The 21420-nt window shown below is 38.9% G+C and overlaps 1 protein-coding gene across 3 annotated transcripts in view; it reads left to right on the top strand.

Annotated features, from left to right (window-relative positions):
- The window catches only part of Nipped-B (Nipped-B cohesin loading factor), a 625968-nt gene that overhangs the window by 509448 nt on the left and 95100 nt on the right, over positions 1-21420 (top strand). For all 3 annotated transcript variants that reach the window (XM_068373859.1, XM_068373861.1, XM_068373860.1), the window contains exons 29-30: positions 2811-2994; positions 3175-3306. In XM_068373859.1, the coding sequence (XP_068229960.1) occupies positions 2811-2994; positions 3175-3306 (316 nt within the window). The remainder of the gene's footprint in view (positions 1-2810; positions 2995-3174; positions 3307-21420) is intronic.

The following is a 21420-nucleotide window of genomic DNA, read 5'->3' on the forward strand; positions in this document are numbered from 1 at the left end:
ATATACATTGGAAGATGGAACATGATTGGAAGGAGAAAGAATTTATGTGATAAAGTTATTCAAGTGTTTAGGAACTATGATCTCCAACACAGGGTCATTAGAATTAGAGTTTAGTGAAAAATTGAAAAAAAAAAAGCAAATCAGACAATGGCTAGGTTAAGTAAAATTTGGGAATCAAATTGCCTGAAAGTACATCAGAATCAGCTCATATATCAGTTTAGTGAGGTCTTTATTACAGCATGGACATGATTCATGGTATGACAATGGAATATCTAACAGATTTTGCAAATTTGAGAACTAAGCCCTTTGAAGAATAGTTTGAGTTAAATGGCAGGAAATGATTAGAAGTTAAACTATAAGAGATTACTCTGTCGTATGAGGACGAGATCATGGTGAGTGGAGATGGTTTGGGCATGCTCTTCACACTCTCCAAAAGAGATTAATTCTCCAAACATTCAACTGGGCTCCACAAGGCAAGAGAAATGTAGGATGACCCATGTCTACTTGGCTGAGGACTATGAAATGTGAAGTAGGAGATGAATGGATAAGTATTGATTTAAAAGCATGACGGCGGAAATGTAATCAAGTCCCTTTGCGTCAGCAGACGGAGATGATGATTTCTAAACTTATCTGGTGGTTATATTGCTCCTTTTCCAGAAGATCTGTCTAATCACCCCTATTGTAAAAATTTTAAGATATCAATTTTTTGGAACCTTCTGGGGAAAATGATGATAAGGCCAGAACAGCCGTGTCAGGTACTCTTTGTCCCCTTCAGTTTTGAAGTTGAAATTATCCCTACCACTTGATATTATGAGTCAGTGGGGACGAGGGCTAGCATGTATATGAACATCAGGTAAGTATAGAAATAAGAAATTTTATTATTGAAATCTGTTTATTTCTATGAACCACCCCTGATTCTTCATATTGTGGAATCCCACACTGTTCGAGGTAGGGGTAATGTAAGGAAAAAGAAATGATAGTTTTTAGTGTAAGTAATGTACCAAGATTTTAAAAACTGGTCCTAGATTACTTCTAACAAATCATCTTGTAATACAGTTTGGAACATAGGCCTCCAGATTATTTAGTAAAGATAATGATAATTTGATCATATGATACTTTCTGTTCACTCTTAAGATAATTCGAATACAGTATAACCCCATAGATTTATAGATTAGCGAAAGTTGAATATACTTGGACGATGTCCCTTGCCGCCAGTATGGGCCCTAGACTCCAGCTGTCTTCATAAGCAAACCAGGATTGCTTTAGATAATGTTTTGAAAAAACTGCTTAGTATTCTATTGAGCTGCTGGTAAGACTTTCCCACAATGATGTTGGTTACACAATCTCTAGAAAAGGAAATTAAATTTTTTTTTAATTGACTAATATTAACCAGTCAAACATAAAAATATAGGAAATTTTATGCCCTCAAAAAACCAAATCGTTTTTAGAAAAATATAAAACTCAAATGAAAATAGCCATCTTGACTATTATTGTCAATAAATTTGGGAAAAAATATCATTTGTAAGAAAAATTGGATCCATGATATTTTTGGAAAATATGTTTTAACTTTTCCTAAAGAATATATTCCCTATAGAAATTAAACACTTTCACTGTCAAACCAAAATGAAATTTTCCTTTATAGTCAGTGAGGTTAGAATTAAAAACTATATCAACCTGGGGGTCCAGATTGCAGTTTTTTACTAGAAATTTTGGAATTTTCATAAGTAGAGCTGAATATACATCGTGTTCTCATTTTTATGTCATCTATAAAGACAAATTAAGAAGGTTGAAGAAAATTATTTTATAAACCAAAAAAATTGTATGTGGCTCAGTCAAGCAGGAAAAGTTTCAGTGATGTGTGAAACTAGTTTTAGTATGATAAAGGAAAAGAATTTTTTTAAATTCTATGAGTAAATTTATTTACACAAATGTGCTCTATATAAAATTATCACAGAATATAGAGGAAAATGCTGAATAAAGGGAGTTATGAGTAATTAAGAGGACAAGGAACAGAATAAGGAAGGGTACTCTAGAGAAACACATTTGGTCTGTTCCTTCTCCAGTTGCACAAAAGAATTATTTTATATTTTAAATTTTGTTTATATAACAGATCTGTTTTGACATTGTTGCAGATCTTAGAACATTGAATATTTTTTATTCATTATTTATGAATAGTTTATTTGCTATTCCCTAATTTCTTTCCTCACGGCTACTTTCCCCATTGGAGCCTTTGTGCGTGTAGCATTCTGCATTTCCAACCAGGGTTGTAGCTTGGCTAGTAAAAATAATTAGAAGTAAACAGACTGAAATGAAAGAAACCTTTGATAAATTTAATACTGTACAGATAAAATTTATTTAGACAAGGATTAAGGATAATATGGCACGAGGATAATGCAGAAAAAGGAAGAGTATAAGGTATAAACTAGACTTAAATTAACTGTAAAAATTTATGAATAACCGAAGTAAGAAAATAAAGGAAAAGGATATATTGAGCCTTCATCCTTTTACTTGAATTACAATTTTATAGCGGCCTATGCTACCGAGTGATGTTGTGGGACACGGGTTGAAAGTTTTGGCTGGTGCTTCCAGTTTAGCTACCGTGATTGAGGGAATTTCAGTATATATTTTATTATAATTGTATCAATAATTCAATAGTGGATAGTTGAATCAATAGTGTGGAGAATCATCAAATAAGATAGTTCAGTATTTATGATTTTATTTTTTAGGATAGTCAGTCAATTGTACTAACATACTATCATGTTCAATTGTTATTATTAAGATTAATATTTTTCCCTATTTTGTTTCCTTAGACGGATCACTCAGTATTCTCCTTCTGATACGTCCAAGCAGTATGAAAAAGCCTGTACTAGGAAAAGTGCCGCAAAATTTAATCCGAAGACAACGCTGAAAATGCTGAAAGAAGAGCCTGAAAAGGATGTAGATAAGCAAGATGATATGCAACCAAAGATTGATCTTATTTCCCAATACCTCAATGTATGTAGTATTTGAAGATAGTAATCTATGGTTTTAGAGTCTTTGAATATGAAATACATGATTGTGAAAAAATTACCTTATTGTTTATAGGAGCATTGAAGAAAAATAGTTATATCTTAGTACACTGCCACTGATCATTTTACATAATATTTTTATGTGTTTAAAATTATTACCTTTCAGTTTAAAGCCCTTATGCTTAAGATAGATCCAGATGATGAAGAGGATGACTCTGATGCGGAGGCTGCTCGTAAAGCTATGCAAAATGATGCTGATGGTCACACCCTAACTCCCAGAAATCTCAGAGGACATCATGTAAGTTTCCTTTGTTTTTTGGAAACAATAACTCTGCCCTCGTTAATTGGTCTGTTTTTTCAGGTAGCAGCTCGGTTTCATGAAAAATTGCTCATGATGATTATCCTAGTCTTATTTTGAGAATCGGCCTTTGGAAAATTTGGACATATTAATGTCTAAAAAATTGGGTTTACCTTTTTTTTTTTCATCGGATCATGCGTCAGTTAGCTGGATTACGCTAAAGTTAACTTATAAGTTTATATTAAAACTTTGCAAAAGCAAGGCTTGCAACTTTCAACAAAGCAGTAGATTTTTTAAAGATGGGAGTGGAACTTTTTGGGAGAAGGGATTATGGTAGGAGAGCTAAATTACTCAGTCTAGATAGAGTTTGGAGTCTGAATACATCTTTTTGTTTCCTTTTCTTCGGTTGTCATTCTTAAATAACAAATACTGAAATATTACTTCAATTGGCTTATTAACCCCTTCACTACAAGGCAGCAGATCCGCCCTCAAGCTGTCTACGAGATTTGTGCACATCAGATATACATGTTCTATAATAACCTACATATCCATATTTATTTGTTTTCCTGCTGTTTACAGAATAAGTATTTCAAAAGGTAGCTGTATTTTCTGTTGTACTGTATTTCACTCTACACAACCAAAAAATTTTTTCCATTCATAATGAAGTGATTATAGAATAATTTTTCAGAAATTTGTTCTACATTATTTTCTCTAAAGAATGGTAAAGCACTGAGATTTTGTGTTAAAAAAAACTTTGTATTCATCGGAGAGACTATGTTATTCCGTAATAAATCCGCGATAAGTAACCATCGAAAATTATAAAACTACTCGTCAGTATTAATGTACTTATCGTTATTTAGAAATGTAATGAACATGTTTATTTTTTCCCTTTGACACAAGAAGTATTCTAAATATAATAAACAAATACAAACCTACAAAAATCTGTTGACAAATATATAAGAGAGAGGCGTGTGTGCGTGTGTATGATTTACAAGGAGTTACAAGGATTTTTGATGTCTCAAACATACTTTTGTCCATTCGCGGAGACAACATTGGCTCTGGTAGAGAAATTTAGTTTAAGAATTTAGAGAGTTCTTATGATCTTGTCCAACTTATTCTTGAACTTGTTTACTGTATTACTGTTAACTACATCTACTTGAAGTCTATTCCAAGTATTTGCTATTTTTTCAATATTAAACTTACCCGATAATCATGTAGCTGTCAACTCCGTTGCCCGACAGAATTCTACGGGAGGGATACGCCAGCTATCACTATACTAGAAGGGGGTGTACTCACAAGCGCCACCTGTGGCCAGGTACTACAGTACTTGTTGTTGACGCCACCTCACTTTTTCCTCTGTCGTGCTTCCGGCAAGACGTTCTTGGATACGCTTATGATTTTGGAGTATTGTTCACGGTTTGGTGAAGTATTTCTCTAAAATTTGCAGCTATTCGCTATACTAGAAACTTCTATATTAGCTTAGTTAGCTTTTGGAATTAATTTAATTATGGTGACGAAGAGAGTATGAACTCTCTTTCACCTTTAAATGGCCGACCCTTCCCTTAGACGGAAGTGTTGGTGTCTAAGAGAGTATAGACTCTCTTTCTTAATTTTGCTTAACAAAAGTTATAGATTTATTTTATATCTCCGCCTTTTATAGGCCTCTTCGATTAACTTCCTTTTATTATAAACTTATTAAAATTAATTTTTATATTTGTTTATATTCGACCTTTCCTAATAGTAGGCGGTCTTTTCTTGGTACCGAAGTTAATTAACATTGAGCCCGTCATTTCGGTTTTACCTGTTAACATATTTTGCTATTTTAATGTTTTTGAAAGAATTTCTTTGATAGTCTCGTACTGTTTTCAAAGTTGAACTAAACGTTTTGTTTTGTCTCTGCAGTTGTTGACGTTCAGAACGTTCAACTTGCGCTCTATCGTCACGATAGAGAGAGAATTTTCACGGTGTCACGTTGCAGTAAGAGTAACCGTGTCTAGCGTTATGTTCATTCTTTCTTAACTTAATGGTTTTAATTCTAATAAATTGGGAAATATTTCAGTTTTTTCCTTTAACATAATATGTTTTAACGATATATATGATTGGGCTCTTCTCTCAGGTTCTAAGTCAAGAGAGAGAGAGAGAGAGAGAGAGAGAGAGAGAGAGAGAGAGAGAGAGAGAGAGAGAGAGAGAGAGAGATAGAGATAGAGATAGAGACGGAGGGAGAAAGAGGAGGATAAACGTTTCGTTCAAGCGAGTAACGTTATCGTTTTTGCTCTTCTCCCTAGTCTCTTTAGGGGAAGAAGGTAAACGTTTCTAGAGTTTTTTCTTGTTCTCAAGCTTTATGCGGTGAGAGATTTTAAACGTAGTTTATTTGATCTAGTGTTTAGTCTCTTTCCAGCCACTGAATTATTTATCTTTCATTAGATTTTTCTGTTACATTGTAATTCTGTTGTCGCAATTACTAACTTTTGAGAAAAGATAGAATTGCGTGTTTCAGGTACAAACCACTTAAAAGTTTTGAGTTCAGTGAAATAAGTGCAAACAGAAAATCAAAAGTGATAAGTGATTAGCGCAAAGTGTGTCAGTGTTGTGCGTGAGGGTACTTCTGTGCGTGCCAGTCGTCCTCCCAGTCCGGGACCTCTTGCAAGCTCCCAAGCCCAGGGGAGAAGCAATGTCGAAGGGCAAAAGGGTTCGGCAGGCCTTGATCGGCGCACAGAAGTATCCTCGGTGGTTGCGGGCGTGTCTTTCAGAGACCGTCACTCCCACCCGCAGACGATTGAGCCCTTATTTTGCTCGTCTGCAGAAGAAATTTCGGGGAGAAAACGCTGGTCTCAGGTCTCAAGACCTCTTAAACGTAAAGTCCAGACCTATGCCAGACGTACGAAGTTAGAGTTCAACAACCCGGATGCAGTCATTGGGTTAGCTCTGACTCTCCTCAGTCATCAGGTGACTGCTCACCTCCTAAAAGGAGTAAGGTGTTGCCGCAACAGATCTCTTCTGTTAAGGCTTCGCCTCAGCAGACCTTAGTGTCTGCCGACCCCAAGTTGACTCTACTGCAGTCCATGCAGTCACAACTTGCGGTCCTGATGCGTGAGTGTCAGGCTGAGAAGGTTACACCTCCTCCTGCGATCGCTCCGCCTGACCGCAGTCCTGTCTGCCAGGCGTACGATGTTGAGGCTCCTCAGGATACCTTACCACGTTCTGAGTTTACTGTTTCCAGTGGTGTGCAGCTCCCTCCGCCTTCCTTAAGGCAACCTCAGCAATGGGAACAGGAAGCTTATACCTTACTTCCTCCGCTTCCACTTGCAGTTCCACCAGTGAGGCAACACTCTCTTGAGGTACAACATCCTCTCCCATCCATGAGTCAGTCTCCTCAGCTCTCGCTGCAGCGAGCTCAACCCTCCTCAAGGCAAGCACCTCAACACCTTAGCCTTGCGCCTCAGGAACCTCAACTCGCGAGACAATTACTGCGTTCTGCGCAACCACTTCCTGAACGCTCGCAGCTCACACCTCAGGAACCTCAACTCGTTCCTCAGGAACCTGCTACTGCGCATCCATCAACCTTACAGCAAGCGCAACTGTTGAGGCAGCAACCTCATGCTATGAGTCAGCCACCTCAACGCATGCATCTGCTACTTTCTCCTCAACTTGAGAAATAACAAATGACAATAATAACACCTCTTTACTTTCATAACTTGCAGTATGCCTACACAAACATTATGATAATGGAGGTTATTTGTCTTACTTATATAAAAATATATATGTATTCCTTGCAATATATTTTTAACAATATCGCAGAATATGGCTAAAATATCTTCAAAACAAAAATGAATCATGAGTTATGAATGTAAGGTAAATATTATGTTGATATTAAAACCCCATGCAAGCATGCATGAAGCACTCTAGCACTGGTCATGGAATTTCTGAGAAATGTTTAACGCCATGCAACACGCTCTGCTTACCTTACAGCATGCTCTACATACAGCATGCTCTGCATACAGCATGCTCTGCATACAACATGCTCTGCATACAGCATGCTCTGCATTCAGCATGCTCTGCATACAACATGCTCTACATACAGCATGCTCTGCATACAACATGCTCTGCATACAGCATGCTCTGCATTCACCATGCTCTGCATACAGCATGCTCTGCATACAGCATGCTCTGCATACAACATGCTCTACATACAGCATGCTCTGCATACAGCATGCTCTGCATACAACATGCTCTGCATACCTTACCGCATGCTTCTCAGTCATACATCTTTGGTTGTTGCCAACTCACTAGACTGTCAAGCAGTTTCATAATGTTGCCTTCTAGTCTGCTGCTTTTGCACCATTGAAACCCTCACTGAGAGAACTTAACTTTTCTCGGATATGGTCCCTGTAGATGAGAAAGTGCTTTTCTCCCTCCTTCTGATATTCCCTTGAGGACTCTGTCATTTGGAGAGGAGCCTTTAGCTGCGTAGCCTCCTTTGGACTTTTATTTAAGCATAACATGCTTCCAGGGAAGGTAATGGTTCCACTTCAGTCACTAACCCCGTCTGTTACCACACCTGCTCCCATAGACCTTGAGCTGTGTTGCAAGACATGCAGTCCAAGCTTAGTCCTTGTTAAAGGATTTTTTTTTTGTTTACGGAGTCAGTGTGTCACTGGGAAGACGTTCACCAGCAGAAGTGACTTGTTGTGACGCAGTGCGGCAACCTCAGCAACCCGATAAGGAGTTGTCTGTACGACCCAGACAGTCTAGACAGCTTCGGGTTGTCACTGTACTTCCTCGCTTCCCCATGGTTGACAGTTCACAGACTGTGCAGCAGTACCATGATCTTGTGTCCGGCTCCGTCAGACGACTGGCTTTTAAGAGCTCCCACAAGTCGTCGCTGTCTGGAGATTCTCAGATGGACTATGGATCTGACCAAGGAACTGGGCCTCCTGGTCAATTTTGAGGAGTCTCAGCTCATCCCATCCCAGACCATTGTCTCCCTGGGTATGGATCTTCAGAGTCGAGCTTTTCGGGCTTTTCCGTCGGCCCCAAGGATCTTCCAAGCCCTAGAATGCATCCAGAGCATGCTGAGAAGGAACCGATGCTCAGTCAGGTAGTGGATGAGTCTAACAGGGACACTTTCATCGCTGGCCCTGTTCATCGTGTTAGGGAGAATCCACCTCCCCCCCTTCAGTATCATCTAGCTGCTCACTGGATAAAGGACATGACGCTAGAGACGGTCTCAGTTCCTGTTTCCGAAGAGAGGAGGTCTTCTCTCGCGTGGTGTAAGAACAGCTTTCTTCTCAAGGAAGTCTACCTTTGGCTGTTCAGAAACCCGACCGCCGTCTCCTCTCGGACACATCAGACACGGGCTGGGGTGCGACTTTGGACGGACAGGAATGATCGAGAACATGGAATCAGGAGCAAAGGACACTTCACATCAATTGCAGGAGTTGTTGGCGGTTCTTCTGGCCTTGATAAACTTCAAGTCCCTCCAGCTTAACAAAGTGGTGGAGGTGGACTCTGACAACACCACAGCCCTGGGTTACACCTTCAAGCAGGGAGGGACTCTTTCGTGAAGTTGTTCTAGATCGCAAGGGACCACCTCATCTGGTCTAAAGATCGAAAGCTCACGCTGGTAACGAGGTTCATTCAGGGCGGTATGAATGTCTTGGCAGATCACCTCAGCCGGAAGGGTCAGGTCATCCCCACAGAGTGGACCCTTCACAAGAATGTTTGCAGCAGACTTTGGGCCCTGTGGGGTCAGCCAACCATAGATCTGTTCGCTACCTCGATAACCTAGAGACTCCTATTGTATTGTTCTCCGATTCCAGACTCAGCAGCAGTTCACGTGGATGCTTTTCTGCTGGATTGGTTCCATCTCGACCTGTATGCATTCCCGCCGTTCAAGATTGTCAACAGGGTACTTCAGAAGTTCTCCTCTCGCAAAGGGACACGGCTGACGTTGGTTGGCTCCGCTCTGGCCCGCGAGAGAATCGTTCTTAGAGGTACTGCAATGGCTGGTCGACATTCCCAGGACTCTTCCTCTAGGAGTGAACCTTCTACGTCTACCTCACGTAAAGAAGGTACACCCGAACCTCCACGCTCTTCGTCTGACTGCCTTCAGACTTTCGAAAGACTCTCAAGAGCTAGGGGCTTTTCGAAGGAGGCAGCCAGAGCAATTGCCAAAGCAAGGAGAACATCCACTCTCAGAATCTATCAGTCTCAAGGGGAAGTCTTCCGTAGCTGGTACAAGACCAATGCAGTTTCCTCAACCAGTACCACTGTAACCCAGATTGCTGACTTCCTGTTATATCTAAGGAAAGTAAGATCCCTTTCAGCTCCTACGATCAAGGGTTACAGAAGTATGTTGGCAGCGGTTTTCCGCCACAGAGGCTTGGATCTTTCCACCAACAAAGATCTACAGGACCTCCCTAGGTCTTTTGAGACCTCAAAGGAACGTCGGTTGTCCACTCCAGGCTGGAATCTAGATGTTGTCCTAAGGTTCCTTATGTCATCAAGATTTGAACCTCTCCAATCAGCCTCTTTTTAGGACCTCACATTAAAAACTCTTTTCCTCGTGTGCTTGACAACAGCTAAAAGAGTAAGTGAGATCCACGCCTTCAGCAGGATCATTGTTTTCACATCTGAAACGGCTACATGTTCCTTGCAGCTCGGTTTTTGCTAAACAAGCTTCCTTCACGTCCTTGGCCTAAGTCGTTCGAGATCCCAAGCCTGTCCAACTTGGTGGGGAATGAACTGGAGAGAGTACTTTGCCCAGTTAGAGCTCTTAGGTACTATCTAAAAAGGTCTTAACCTTTACAAGGACAATCAGAAGCCTTATAGTGTGCTATCAAGAAACCTTCTTTTCCAAGTTCTAAGAACTCAGTTTCTTACTATTCAGGCTTCTGATTAGAGAAACACATTCTCATCTGAAGGAAGAAGACCTTGCTTTGCTGAAGGTAAGGACACATGAAGTGGGAGCTGTGGCTACTTCAGTGGCCTTCAAACAGAGCCATTCTCTGCAGAGTGTTATGGATGCAACCTATTGGAGAAGCAAGTCAGTGTTCGCATCATTCTATCTCAAAGATGTCCAGTCTCTTTACGAGTACTGCTACACCCTGGGACCATTCGTAGCAACGAATGCAGTAGTAGGCGAGGGCTCAGCCACTACATTCCCATAATCCCATAACCTTTTAACTTTTCTCTTGAATACTTTTTATGGGTTGTACGGTCGGCTAAGAAGCCTTCCACATCCTTGTTGATTTGGCGGGTGGTCAATTCTTTCTTGAGAAGCGCCGAGGTTAAAGGTTGTGATGAGGTCCTTTAGTATGGGTTGCAGCCCTGTATACTTTAGCACCTTTGAGTTGATTCAGCCTTCCAAGAGGAACGCTGCGCTCAGTAAGGAAGACGATCTTATTAAAGGCAGAGTAACGGTTCAAGTCGACTTCCTTACCAGGTACTTATTATTTCATTGTTATTGTGGATAACTGATTATATGAAATACGGGATACTTAGCTATCCTTTAGTCTTGTACACTGGTTTTTCACCCACCACCCTGGGTGTGAATCAGCTACATGATTATCGGGTAAGTTTAATATTGAAAAATGTTATTTTCATTAGTAAAATAAATTTTTGAATATACTTACCCGATAATCATGATTTAATTGACCCACCCTTCCTCCCCATAGAGAACCAGTGGACCGAGGAAAAAGTGAGGTGGCGTCAACAACAAGTACTGTAGTACCTGGCCACAGGTGGCGCTTGTGAGTACACCCCCTTCTAGTATAGTGATAGCTGGCGTATCCCTCCCGTAGAATTCTGTCGGGCAACGGAGTTGACAGCTACATGATTATCGGGTAAGTATATTCAAAAATTTATTTTACTAATGAAAATAACATTTTTACATAAAGAAATTGCCACATTAGGCGGTGTTGTATATTTTTAATTCCAGTTTGTATCTATTACCTCTGGATTGAATTGTGCTAAGCGTGAATTGATTGTTGTCATCTACATTTCTCATTCCTTTAAGAATTTTGAATGGCTCTATTAACTGTCCCCATAGTTGTCGAGTTTGTTGATCAAATAGGTTCAAACATTCCATCTTCCATCTATATCCAAATTGCCTTAGTGTTGAAACTAGTTTGGTGACCCTAACTTGTACTGCTTCCAGTCTATCTATATCCTTCTGAATACTTTGAGCCCATAATTACACTTTATTCTAGATGGGGTCTTACTAGTAATGTGTACAGCTGTAGTACATTGTCTTAGTTTCTGCATTTGAATTGTCTTTTATAAATATAAACCGGAGAGAGAATGTGAGTGTGTGTGTGTTAATTTTTTTATCAAGGAAACAAACCAGTATAAACAGAACAAAATTGGCACCTCCGCCGACCACCCAAGCACTAGATTAAAAATTAATGAAAAGCATATTCAACATTATTCAGACTCTTGTTCATAATCTCAGTCACCTTGAAAGTTTTTGGGGTTAACATGTCTTTATGTTTATCTAAAATAGTAAAAGTATTTAAATCTATATCAAATTCTCAAGTTAAAAGATAATCTTAAATGCTGAAGGCAATTGCCCTACCAGCATGCTATCAGTTTGACTTTATATGGACAGGTGATCACTGACCCTTAATCTCAGGACTAAAGTCCATTGAATTTTCCTAGTTTTATTAACTAAGCAAGGTTTGGTCCTAAAAATTTCCATCCTCCTAAGGATAAATTTCCTATTGAAGGTTGATAGTTTGTATTTCATATAGTAACAAATTGAATTTGAAAGTAATTTGTATTTTTGCTAACCATACAAGCAGGAGACCTTCAAGTTTCACGGCCCGCCTCAACCACTCGCAAGCACCCAGGTCAAAGGGAGTGTTATTCTGCCTATCGAATGGAAGGGCTTACCTGCCATCCAGTCATCAACTATGATTACCCTGTGAAAAATCTAACATTCAATTCAGCTTCAATGTTATACTGCACTCTTTAACCCTTTTACTCCCAAGCTATTTGGAACTTTCCAACCCTTAACCCCCAGGCATTTTCTTTTTCAAGCACATTTTGCAATATATTTTTTTTAATTGCGCTAACAGTCCTAATTTTCGTCATAGATAGGTCAGGTTGGTCTTATTATTTTAGAAAATGCCTGAAGTTTCTCATAAAGTTATAAAAAATATGCAAAAAAGATGTAAATAGCAATTTTTTGCAAGAACGTATCTGTACGTCCATGGGGGTAAAGGGATGAGTTTTGTGAAACGTACCAGTACGTCCAATGGGGGGTGAAAGTGTTAAAGGTCTCATGTTTTATGGTCAGGAAAATTACCTGTTACTTTCAAATTTGTGATATTTTTCATAATTTGTTGCAATTTTTTATTACACTACATATTTTGAAGAGAATTCATATTTTTCCTAGCTATGTCATTTAGTTATGACCAGAATTAAAACAGTTGTGGGATTTTGGTAACATTGCATGATTACCAGCTATCCCACCCATACTGGGGACGATTGGCTGAGTCAGCGAGACATCCCCACTTATCTCAGTCAAGACTTGAGGGGTTCATTAGGTTGGACATTTGAATAAATGACACCTGTTTGTATAGCTAGGAAAAATACAAATTATCCTTAAAAATTTGTAGTTTGTTCCTATGCAAGTACAAACTGTCATCATGTATAAGGGGTCTTCCTTTGGTGGGGGAAATCCCCTGTAGGAGGTAGGGATCTGTATAACCCTTAACCTAGATAAAAAGAAAAAAAATGAGATTCTAGGACCTGTTCATATGAGAGGTGAGGTAGGGAAGTCGGACCCAAGCAAGTGATGGTGTCACTACCCTCACAAGGATTGCATGACCAAACACGTTATAATTTAATTTCAATATGTTCCAGAATTATTTAGAATTAAATTCACATGAAAAATCTCTTGCCTGCATAATTGTTTCTTCGATGTAGATACTCCCAAGTGAAGAATGTCCTGAAGAAGAAAGGAAAAGAACTCATACATTCTACTTACCTACGCTGAGCATAACCAATGATGTGACTATAGGTTAGTCATCCTGAAAAGGCAATTTTCAAATTACCTGTTGAGCAGCAGCTACCAAACCCGAAGAAAGTGTCATGTGATCTCTTGGTACAATCCTTAGGGTAATGTGCAGTAAAGGTGGTATGCCTTTTCCAGACCCCAGATCTAAGGACTTAGGCTACCTAGTGGTTTTCGCAGAACACCAGGGTTGCAGCAGTACTATGCTCTGACCTTTGGGAGGGGCCGCAGTTGGCGCTTCTCCCAAGGCTTTTATAAGTATAACGAAAAGGAACGTCTATCCATCTTCACAGGGCAAAGTAACCTACTGTCTGGATCATCAGTTACTCTGGTAGCTGAGATGGAAAAGGGGTCAAATCTGTTGTCAACAATGGATGGATTCGGGGTTTTTTTCACGAACTCTGGGACAAAAGAAAAAGATAGATCTTTCCACCCCTTGGATTGTGAAACAAGTTACGATAAACTTAGCTGAGGCTAAGACCATAAGGAAGACCATTTTTAAGCCATGGTCTTGATCTGAGGCTCTATGAAGAGGTTCATATGGTGCTATTTTTAGGAACCTTAGAACTTCAGTCACACTCCAAGACATAGGTTTGAGTTTCTGAGGTGGGACAGACTGCTCAATACTCTTGATCAGAGCTGATAGTTCCACAAGGAAGAGAGGTCTATTTCCTTCAGTCTAATGACCTGGCTTAAGGCTGAGCGAAAAAAGAAAACAGACCACTTTACTGGATAGACTGCTGGGGAGGACTTGCAGAGGTATCTGACAACTGCCTCACAGTCGGTCTTGAAGACTTTCCTAGGAGATGCTGGATTACCTCCAACCATGAAGAGATAAATAGTACACTGTTGTAAAACTTTTTGACATGAGGTTGACACAGGTTTGGCCATGCTGGAATTTCTCTTGAAACTTGTACGAGAACTTCCAGAAGGTCTGGGTACCAATCCACATAAGGTCACCTAGGAGCTACTCATATTACTTCTAGATTATTTTACTTTCTGGTCTTGTTCAGCACCCAATGCATCAGGCGGAACTTTGGGAAAGGCATAAATGTCCATTCCTGGTGTAGGAATGCATCCTCCATTATTGCAGCTAGATCTGGGATTATAGAGAGTACACAGGGAGTTTGTTGTTGAAGTGGGTGGCGAACATATCCACTTTCGAGGAAACCCACAAAGTCAAAAGATTCTTTGCCACTTGTGGATGGAAAGACTATTGTCAGTCAATTGTTCATCCCCAGTTATCTCAGTGTGTCATCTATCATTTTCTTCTTTCCCTGGATTAAGCGGTGTGAAACAACTGGGTTTATCTGTGCCCAGTTATGGATCCCCACTGGGAGTTGACATAACAGGTAGGACAGTGAGCCTCCTTGTTTATTTATGTAGGTTACCATGGTCGTATTGTCGCTCATCAACACTACCGAATGACCCTTGATAGTCTGAATTGTGGAATAAAGTTAGGTAAGCAGCTTTTATCTGTAGGTGTTTTATATGGAAGTCTTGTCCTCCCAGGACCATATCCCCGAAATCTGTTCCTTCCATAAGTGAGCTCCCCAAATTTGACTAAAAGCATCTGTGAAAAGAAGGAACTCCAGAGGGAAAGCCTGTAGAGATGTTCCAACTAACAGGTTCTCTTCCTTCAGCTACAAGAGATCTCTTCTCACTGCCCAGGGGACCTTCAGAAGAACTGGTGGGAAGTTCTGATGCTTGTGACCACTGACTTTTCACTGCCCCCTGCAGTGAATAAAGGTGCTTCCTTCCGAAAGGAATCAGCTTTTCATGGGAGGTGAGATGTCCTAAAAGCTTCTGTCAGGAGTGAGCTGGAAGGGATTCCCCTCCGAGAAAAGGTGCTGTTACTTGCCTGAACCTTTGGACCTGTCTAAGGACTGATACGCTCTGGCTAGGGACAAGTCTATGTACATGCCCAGGTAACACAGGCGCTACTGAGGGACAAGGTTGGATTTCTCTGTATTTAGGTGGAACCCCAGTTCTCTGCAAAAATTGAAGAGATTCCTGGGGTACATACGCTGTGATCTTGATTTTTCTAGAAGCCTTTTGTCAAGGTATCTCAGGAGCCTTATATCCATGGCATGATCCCATGCAGAGACCAGAGGAAATAGGCAAGTGAACACCTAAGGGCTGTGGATAGGTCAAAGCACAGGACCTTGAAGTGGTAGGTCTAGTCTCTGGAAAGGAATCTTGAATATTTTCTTGAACTGGGATCTGAAAATGCGCATCTTGCAGGTCAATGGTCAGAAGAATATTTCTTTCTGATGACCTAAAGAACTGTGCTAAGGGTTTCCATATTGAACCTCGTATGAAATACAAACGGGTTCAAGTGAGAAAGGTCTATGACAGATCTCCAACCACCAGTCAACTTTTCCACCAGGAACAGGTTGCTGAAAAAAACCTTGGGACCTGTCTAAATTCTCCTCTATGGCACCTTTTTGCAAGAAGAGGCCTTTCAGTGATCCTTTCAAATAGAACGAGGTGATCATGGTAGTCAGTCAAAGGAGGGCAACAGTTTGTGAATGTGACACGATACCCTGAGCTAAGCACTTCTTTGGCCAAGGGCTCCACCCCGAAGAACAGCAACCTCGTTCAATGACTTTACAGGCATCCCCTTACTAGTGGTAAGGCGGGGAACCTGCCATCCGTAACGTAATCCTCAACGGCCTCTGTTCCTTCCAGAGAAGTGACCCCTGTGATGAAAAGAGGGAGTGTGATCATGGTCCTTTGGAGGTCTGTGCAATACGGTGTTGGATCAGCCGCTTGAAATTACATACGCAGTAACCTTCTTTGAGTAGAATTGTGAATGAATTTGAAAGGTCATTTAATTATTTAGTTTAACTATTGCCATTGGTAATTGATGAGGGATTTCTAATGGTAGGGGATTTAGGTCTTTTCTAATGGTTAGTTTATGGGAACAAAAACAATAGCTAAATTAACCCTGTAATTTTGAGCATCAATAATGCCATATCTAAAATATTGTGATTAGCTCATTTCTATTGATCCCCACGATTATTCACAGATTAAAGAAGGTGTCCGATTGTTAGTGGTGCATTGATACCCAATAAATAAAGATTTTTTCACCTTCATATTCTTACGTCAATCAATCATTTTACATTGATGAAAATGTAGTTAAAATATGTTATATGCATGCCAGACTCATACAATCACTGCTTAAAAGAAGATGAATACAACACCAAACACAAACTTCACCATGTATTTGAATAATTTTCCTTTGGTGTAATGATTTCTTTACTTTTCATCAACTTTTGCTAATTGATTTCTACAAAGGGCTTTAGAAGTTTTTGTTCTATTTCGTTCGTTCAATAATAGTTGTAGTTCCGACACCTAAATCCTCGTCAGACACTTCACACTTACCCGGCGCAGCTTTCATGCTTTTTCAACAACTTATCATTTTTCTGTTTTAGGTTAACTTAATGCTCTCTCTTTCTTTTCTCTGTTAGCGATAGGGGTATTCCCAGGCTCTATCGACATATTTCAAACCATGATTACTCAAAAGGGTACAATCAGAATAAACAAGGTTTGGAAGAGTTATTATGGCAACTGTTAACAGCAAATTCACACCATACAGTCAAAGGGTAGGCCACATAAGGAATCGTTGTACTTTGTACTTGATATAACCTTTCCAGCACTGGAATTTTCTGTTCATTTCAAAATCTTGTAGATTTCGGAATTTCGGGTAAAGGATTCTAAACCTGTACTAGGTTCCAAAAGGCAGTCTACTAATAATTTTTGATAAAGATAATGGAATAGGCATTTTGAAGGGTATGGGTTCAAGAATGATTTGGTAACAAGTTTGCATTTCCTATTTCAGGAAAGGAAATTATCTAATAGTGCCTAGTACAATCCTCAAACATCTAGAATTAGATTTATCCACTTATATTATTGCGAATCTATTTAGGTCCTTTGTAATTGTGATATCTCCTCTTGTCAGGACTGTTTATTGGAAACCAGATTTAGTTTCACAGTGTTTAACGAGCTTTTGTTTTACACATTTGAATATCTTACAAGACTCTTTTTCTCTTAACTTTGGCTTCATTTGATTGTATTAATTAGCCAGAGGCTTTCTCCTGTAATATGGCCTTATTTGCTAAGAAAGATATTTTTGTCTCTTACCCTCTGGGTTAAAAATAATTTTTAGAATTAAAGGTCTGTCCCAGCTTTTCCAGATTTACCTCATTGGAGAAAAATGGTCAGTTGTACATCATAAAATAGGTCTCTTTGTCTTATTAGATAGTTAATATTTGTTTAGACAGGATGTAAAACAATTGGAGAAATTTTCCTTTGTTTTTTAGGGTGAGGATTCTAAAGTGCTCTATCTCAAAGAATGTTTTGCCCTATCTTATTAAGGGTTTAGTGACATAAGCTCATAGTGAATCGATTCAGGTGGATGACTTGAAGGTGCAGCGGTTTCCCTTGATTTCTAATTAAGATCCTTAACAGTAGCCAAGTGGTGTATCAAGTTGGTGTTTGCTAAGCATTATTTAACCTTCTGGTAATCTGATGACACTGCTCTGATAACATGTTTGCCTTGTGATCCAGTTCTTATTCTCAGGAAGAGGTCTTGCATTTTATTCTTATAAAAGGTGATTCCTACACAATTTCCATAAGAAATAAAATCTTTTAATGAAATCACTTAAATTTTATGAATATTAAATAAAACTACTTTATTTTATCTTTCACATTTTCCCCTTTTCATTACAGATATTCTACTTACATCATGAAAATGTTCAATCATTTCTGGCCGTAATGCATTAAAAAAGTTTATATCTGTCATTTTGTCCATTCTAAGGCACAAAGAAAGAGGTTTATGTAAATTTTCCCCCCGCCCAAAAGCTAAAAAAAATCAAAGGGGATTTGCAGGAGCCTTCATGTGGTTGTAAACTGGGGCAGTCTCCCCTCCAGAAATAGAATCACACACCAAGTCGAGACCTCCTACATCGATCCTTCCTCCTTTACAAGGAAGACGGCCTTTGCATAGTTGCATTTGGATGCAATGTTAAAATTTTTACTCATAGAAAATGATCTCTCTCTCTCTCTCTCTCTCTCTCTCTCTCTCTCTCTCTCTCTCTCTCTCTCTCTCTCTCTCTCTCTCTCTCTCTCTCTCTCTCTCTCTCTCTCTCTCTTTTTTTAATAATAGTTGTTACTGTGGTAGGAGTTTATTAGCTCATTACTTTTGTTAGCATTTCCAGACCCATTTAAAATACTGATTTAAAGAATTTTATGATGACATAACCGAGGTATTGCTTTGACTAACATTAAGCGTGACCAAGTAATGAGGGTCAGAGAATAATATTTAAGTATCTTGCCCATGGATTTTAAGATGTCTTGCCTTAATCCTTAAAATTTAATGCTAATTCAAATATATGATGGAAGAATGGTTACAGCATGCATTTGCCTAATTTTTTTGTCATATTTATGGTTAAATGGCAGCCTTCTATCCATGGTGAAGATCTTAATTACTGTATAGTGCTTTTAGCATTTTATGGTGACCTCCCATATTTTCTTCATATTCACTAATCAGCCCCAAACTATTAGATGCAAAAAGATTGTATCATTCATTATTCCTGTATTGCTTGTAAGAAAAAATATAAACTTAAAAAGTATGGGAAGTCCATTCTCTTTGTGCTTTTTATCTGTACCTTAGGACTACTCTAGAGCATACAATGTTATGGCATTCAGCTTTACAGGTCTCTTTCACAAGAGTAATTCAACCAAACAGGTATGGTCCATTATTAGATTATATAGAAGTTTGTGGTACTGATGATAGTTGTTATTCTGGTTGGGATTCTTTCATTCTTTGTCACCGAGCACAGAGAATAGAAAAAGCTTGAGTATATTTGCTCTGCTATACTGTAAGCCATTCCATTGCTTAACTAGGTTTCCTATTTCATCTTTGGATGACACAGTCCAATGTGAATTTTAACTAATTTACTACCAGATCTTTGCTCAGACTGCATATATCATTTGAAATGCTTTCAGAAGACTAAATCATTGCCAGATCTTTGTTCAGACAGTACTCTTCAACCATTCTCCTCTTTTCTGATATACCAAATACTTGTGTACTTTTTGGGACTTCGTAGACTTCAATTTTTACCAAAAGGTTGTAGGGTTGCAGTATTTTGAAATATAATACTTTACTGGATATTGATTTAATTTTCTTCTGTAAACATAACAATAATTACTGCAAATGTCATATTTTGCACTCAAACTTACCGAGAAATAAGACACTTCAGCTGGTTTACAATAAATAAGGATGGTTATGCCAACTTAGGTAATATCTTGTTTTTAAGTGTTTTTGGATATTGAGGTATTTTTGCCCAACATAGGGGAGAGGGGAGGATTCTGTTTAAAGGTCATGGCTGATTTATATCAAGTATAGAAAAGAAACAAGATAGAAACTAAATTACTACCCATTTGGCATCAGCGTATGGCCATATAGTCCACCACAAGGTTGACAGACACTTTGAAAATGGTTCTGTCATGTTTCTGAGGTAAGAGCATAAGAAAGTAGGTTTTCAATTCAGACTCACTATAGTTTTGATTTTCTTCAATGTATTTGAAGTATAATGAAGTCATTTTTAATGGTTTTTATAAGACAAAAGTGCTATTATGCCTACAACTTTCATAAGTCAACAAATGGAATCCATTCATAAAAAATCAATATCAGGTTTTTACAAATGCTGTATGAGTGATTTATTGTTAATTTGTTCTCATCATGTGTTTATTTCCTTATTTCCTTTCCTCACAGGGCTACTTTTCCCTTTTGAAGCCCTTGGGCTTATAGCATCATGCTTTTCCAACTAGGGTTGTAGCTTGGCTAGTAATAATAATAATATTATGATTGTTGAGAAGTCAAGAAGAAAGCAATCCAAATCATTAGTCATTAGAAGTAGCAGACCTAAAGGCAGGGTGTGTACTTAATTTTCAACTTTTTGACTACCAATAAATGTCCTTGACGTGTCGAAGTCATGACCAATGAACCTCCCTGTCGTCATCAAAATGTGGGCCTAAATAACGTTAAGGATAAGAAAAATCCTTCATTTACTTCTGAACGATATTTTTATGCTCACAAATTTTGTTTTATTATTTTCTTTCATAATTTATGTAATATTTTCTGAGTCATTGGAACGAATATAAACCCAGTTGATACAGAATTTATTCAGGAAGAAAATCCACAAACCTCTACTCCTATCTTTTATACCTATTTTTTCTGGCAAATATTTATGACTGCGTAGGTACCTTTTTTTGCCATCCACATAACCCAAAAGGTATAATATCTAGTCAAGTTTAAAGTTTTTTTCTGTTGTAATAACTGTATTCTGATTATTCTGTCTTAAAATATATAACATTTTTATATAGAGGCCTTCGCACGAGACATCTGAAAGAGATTAGAAAAAAGGTCCATATATGAAGGAATATTTTGTGCTGTCTGTCCTCACTGTTCAGGTTACCTAGAAGGAACGGTGTTAGAGTAAGTAACAGAAAGAAAGATAACAAGGAATAACAACATAAATGCACACGTTAACACAAGCACATAACTTAAGATAATCATGCTATAAAACATTAACATAAGAAGAACAAAACGGTATCAAGAAATACTCAGACATTGACAGTAAGAAACAGCTTGGACCAACTGATATTATCACATTCTCCCTCCTAGAAAATTCAACTTTAATCAAAACAAATGTATTGGTTTACAGTACGCACCAAACGCTCGAAGAGATCAACTAAGGTTGAGCCCGACCTTGTTGCGCACGCAGTTAAGGCCGTGGTCAACAGCCAAGAGCCTAGCACAGACAATTCCCCTGCAACCACCACAACCATCAGTGGTGATACACACGGATGCCTCCTTGGAAGGATGGGGAGGCCATGCTCACGCCAAAAAAGTGCAAGGAAATTGATCGCACCAGTTCAAAACCTTTCATATCAACATTTTGAACATTTTGGAAGCTATGGCAGTTTTCCTGACAAAGAAACTATCCTCTCGCAGATCATTCCACATCAGATTGGTCCTGGACAACGAGGTGATAGTAAAGTGTCTAAATCGACAAGGCTCAAGATCA

The sequence above is a fragment of the Palaemon carinicauda genome, chromosome 5 (genome assembly GCF_036898095.1).
Source record: "Palaemon carinicauda isolate YSFRI2023 chromosome 5, ASM3689809v2, whole genome shotgun sequence".
NCBI classification, from domain to species: Eukaryota; Metazoa; Arthropoda; class Malacostraca; order Decapoda; family Palaemonidae; genus Palaemon; species Palaemon carinicauda.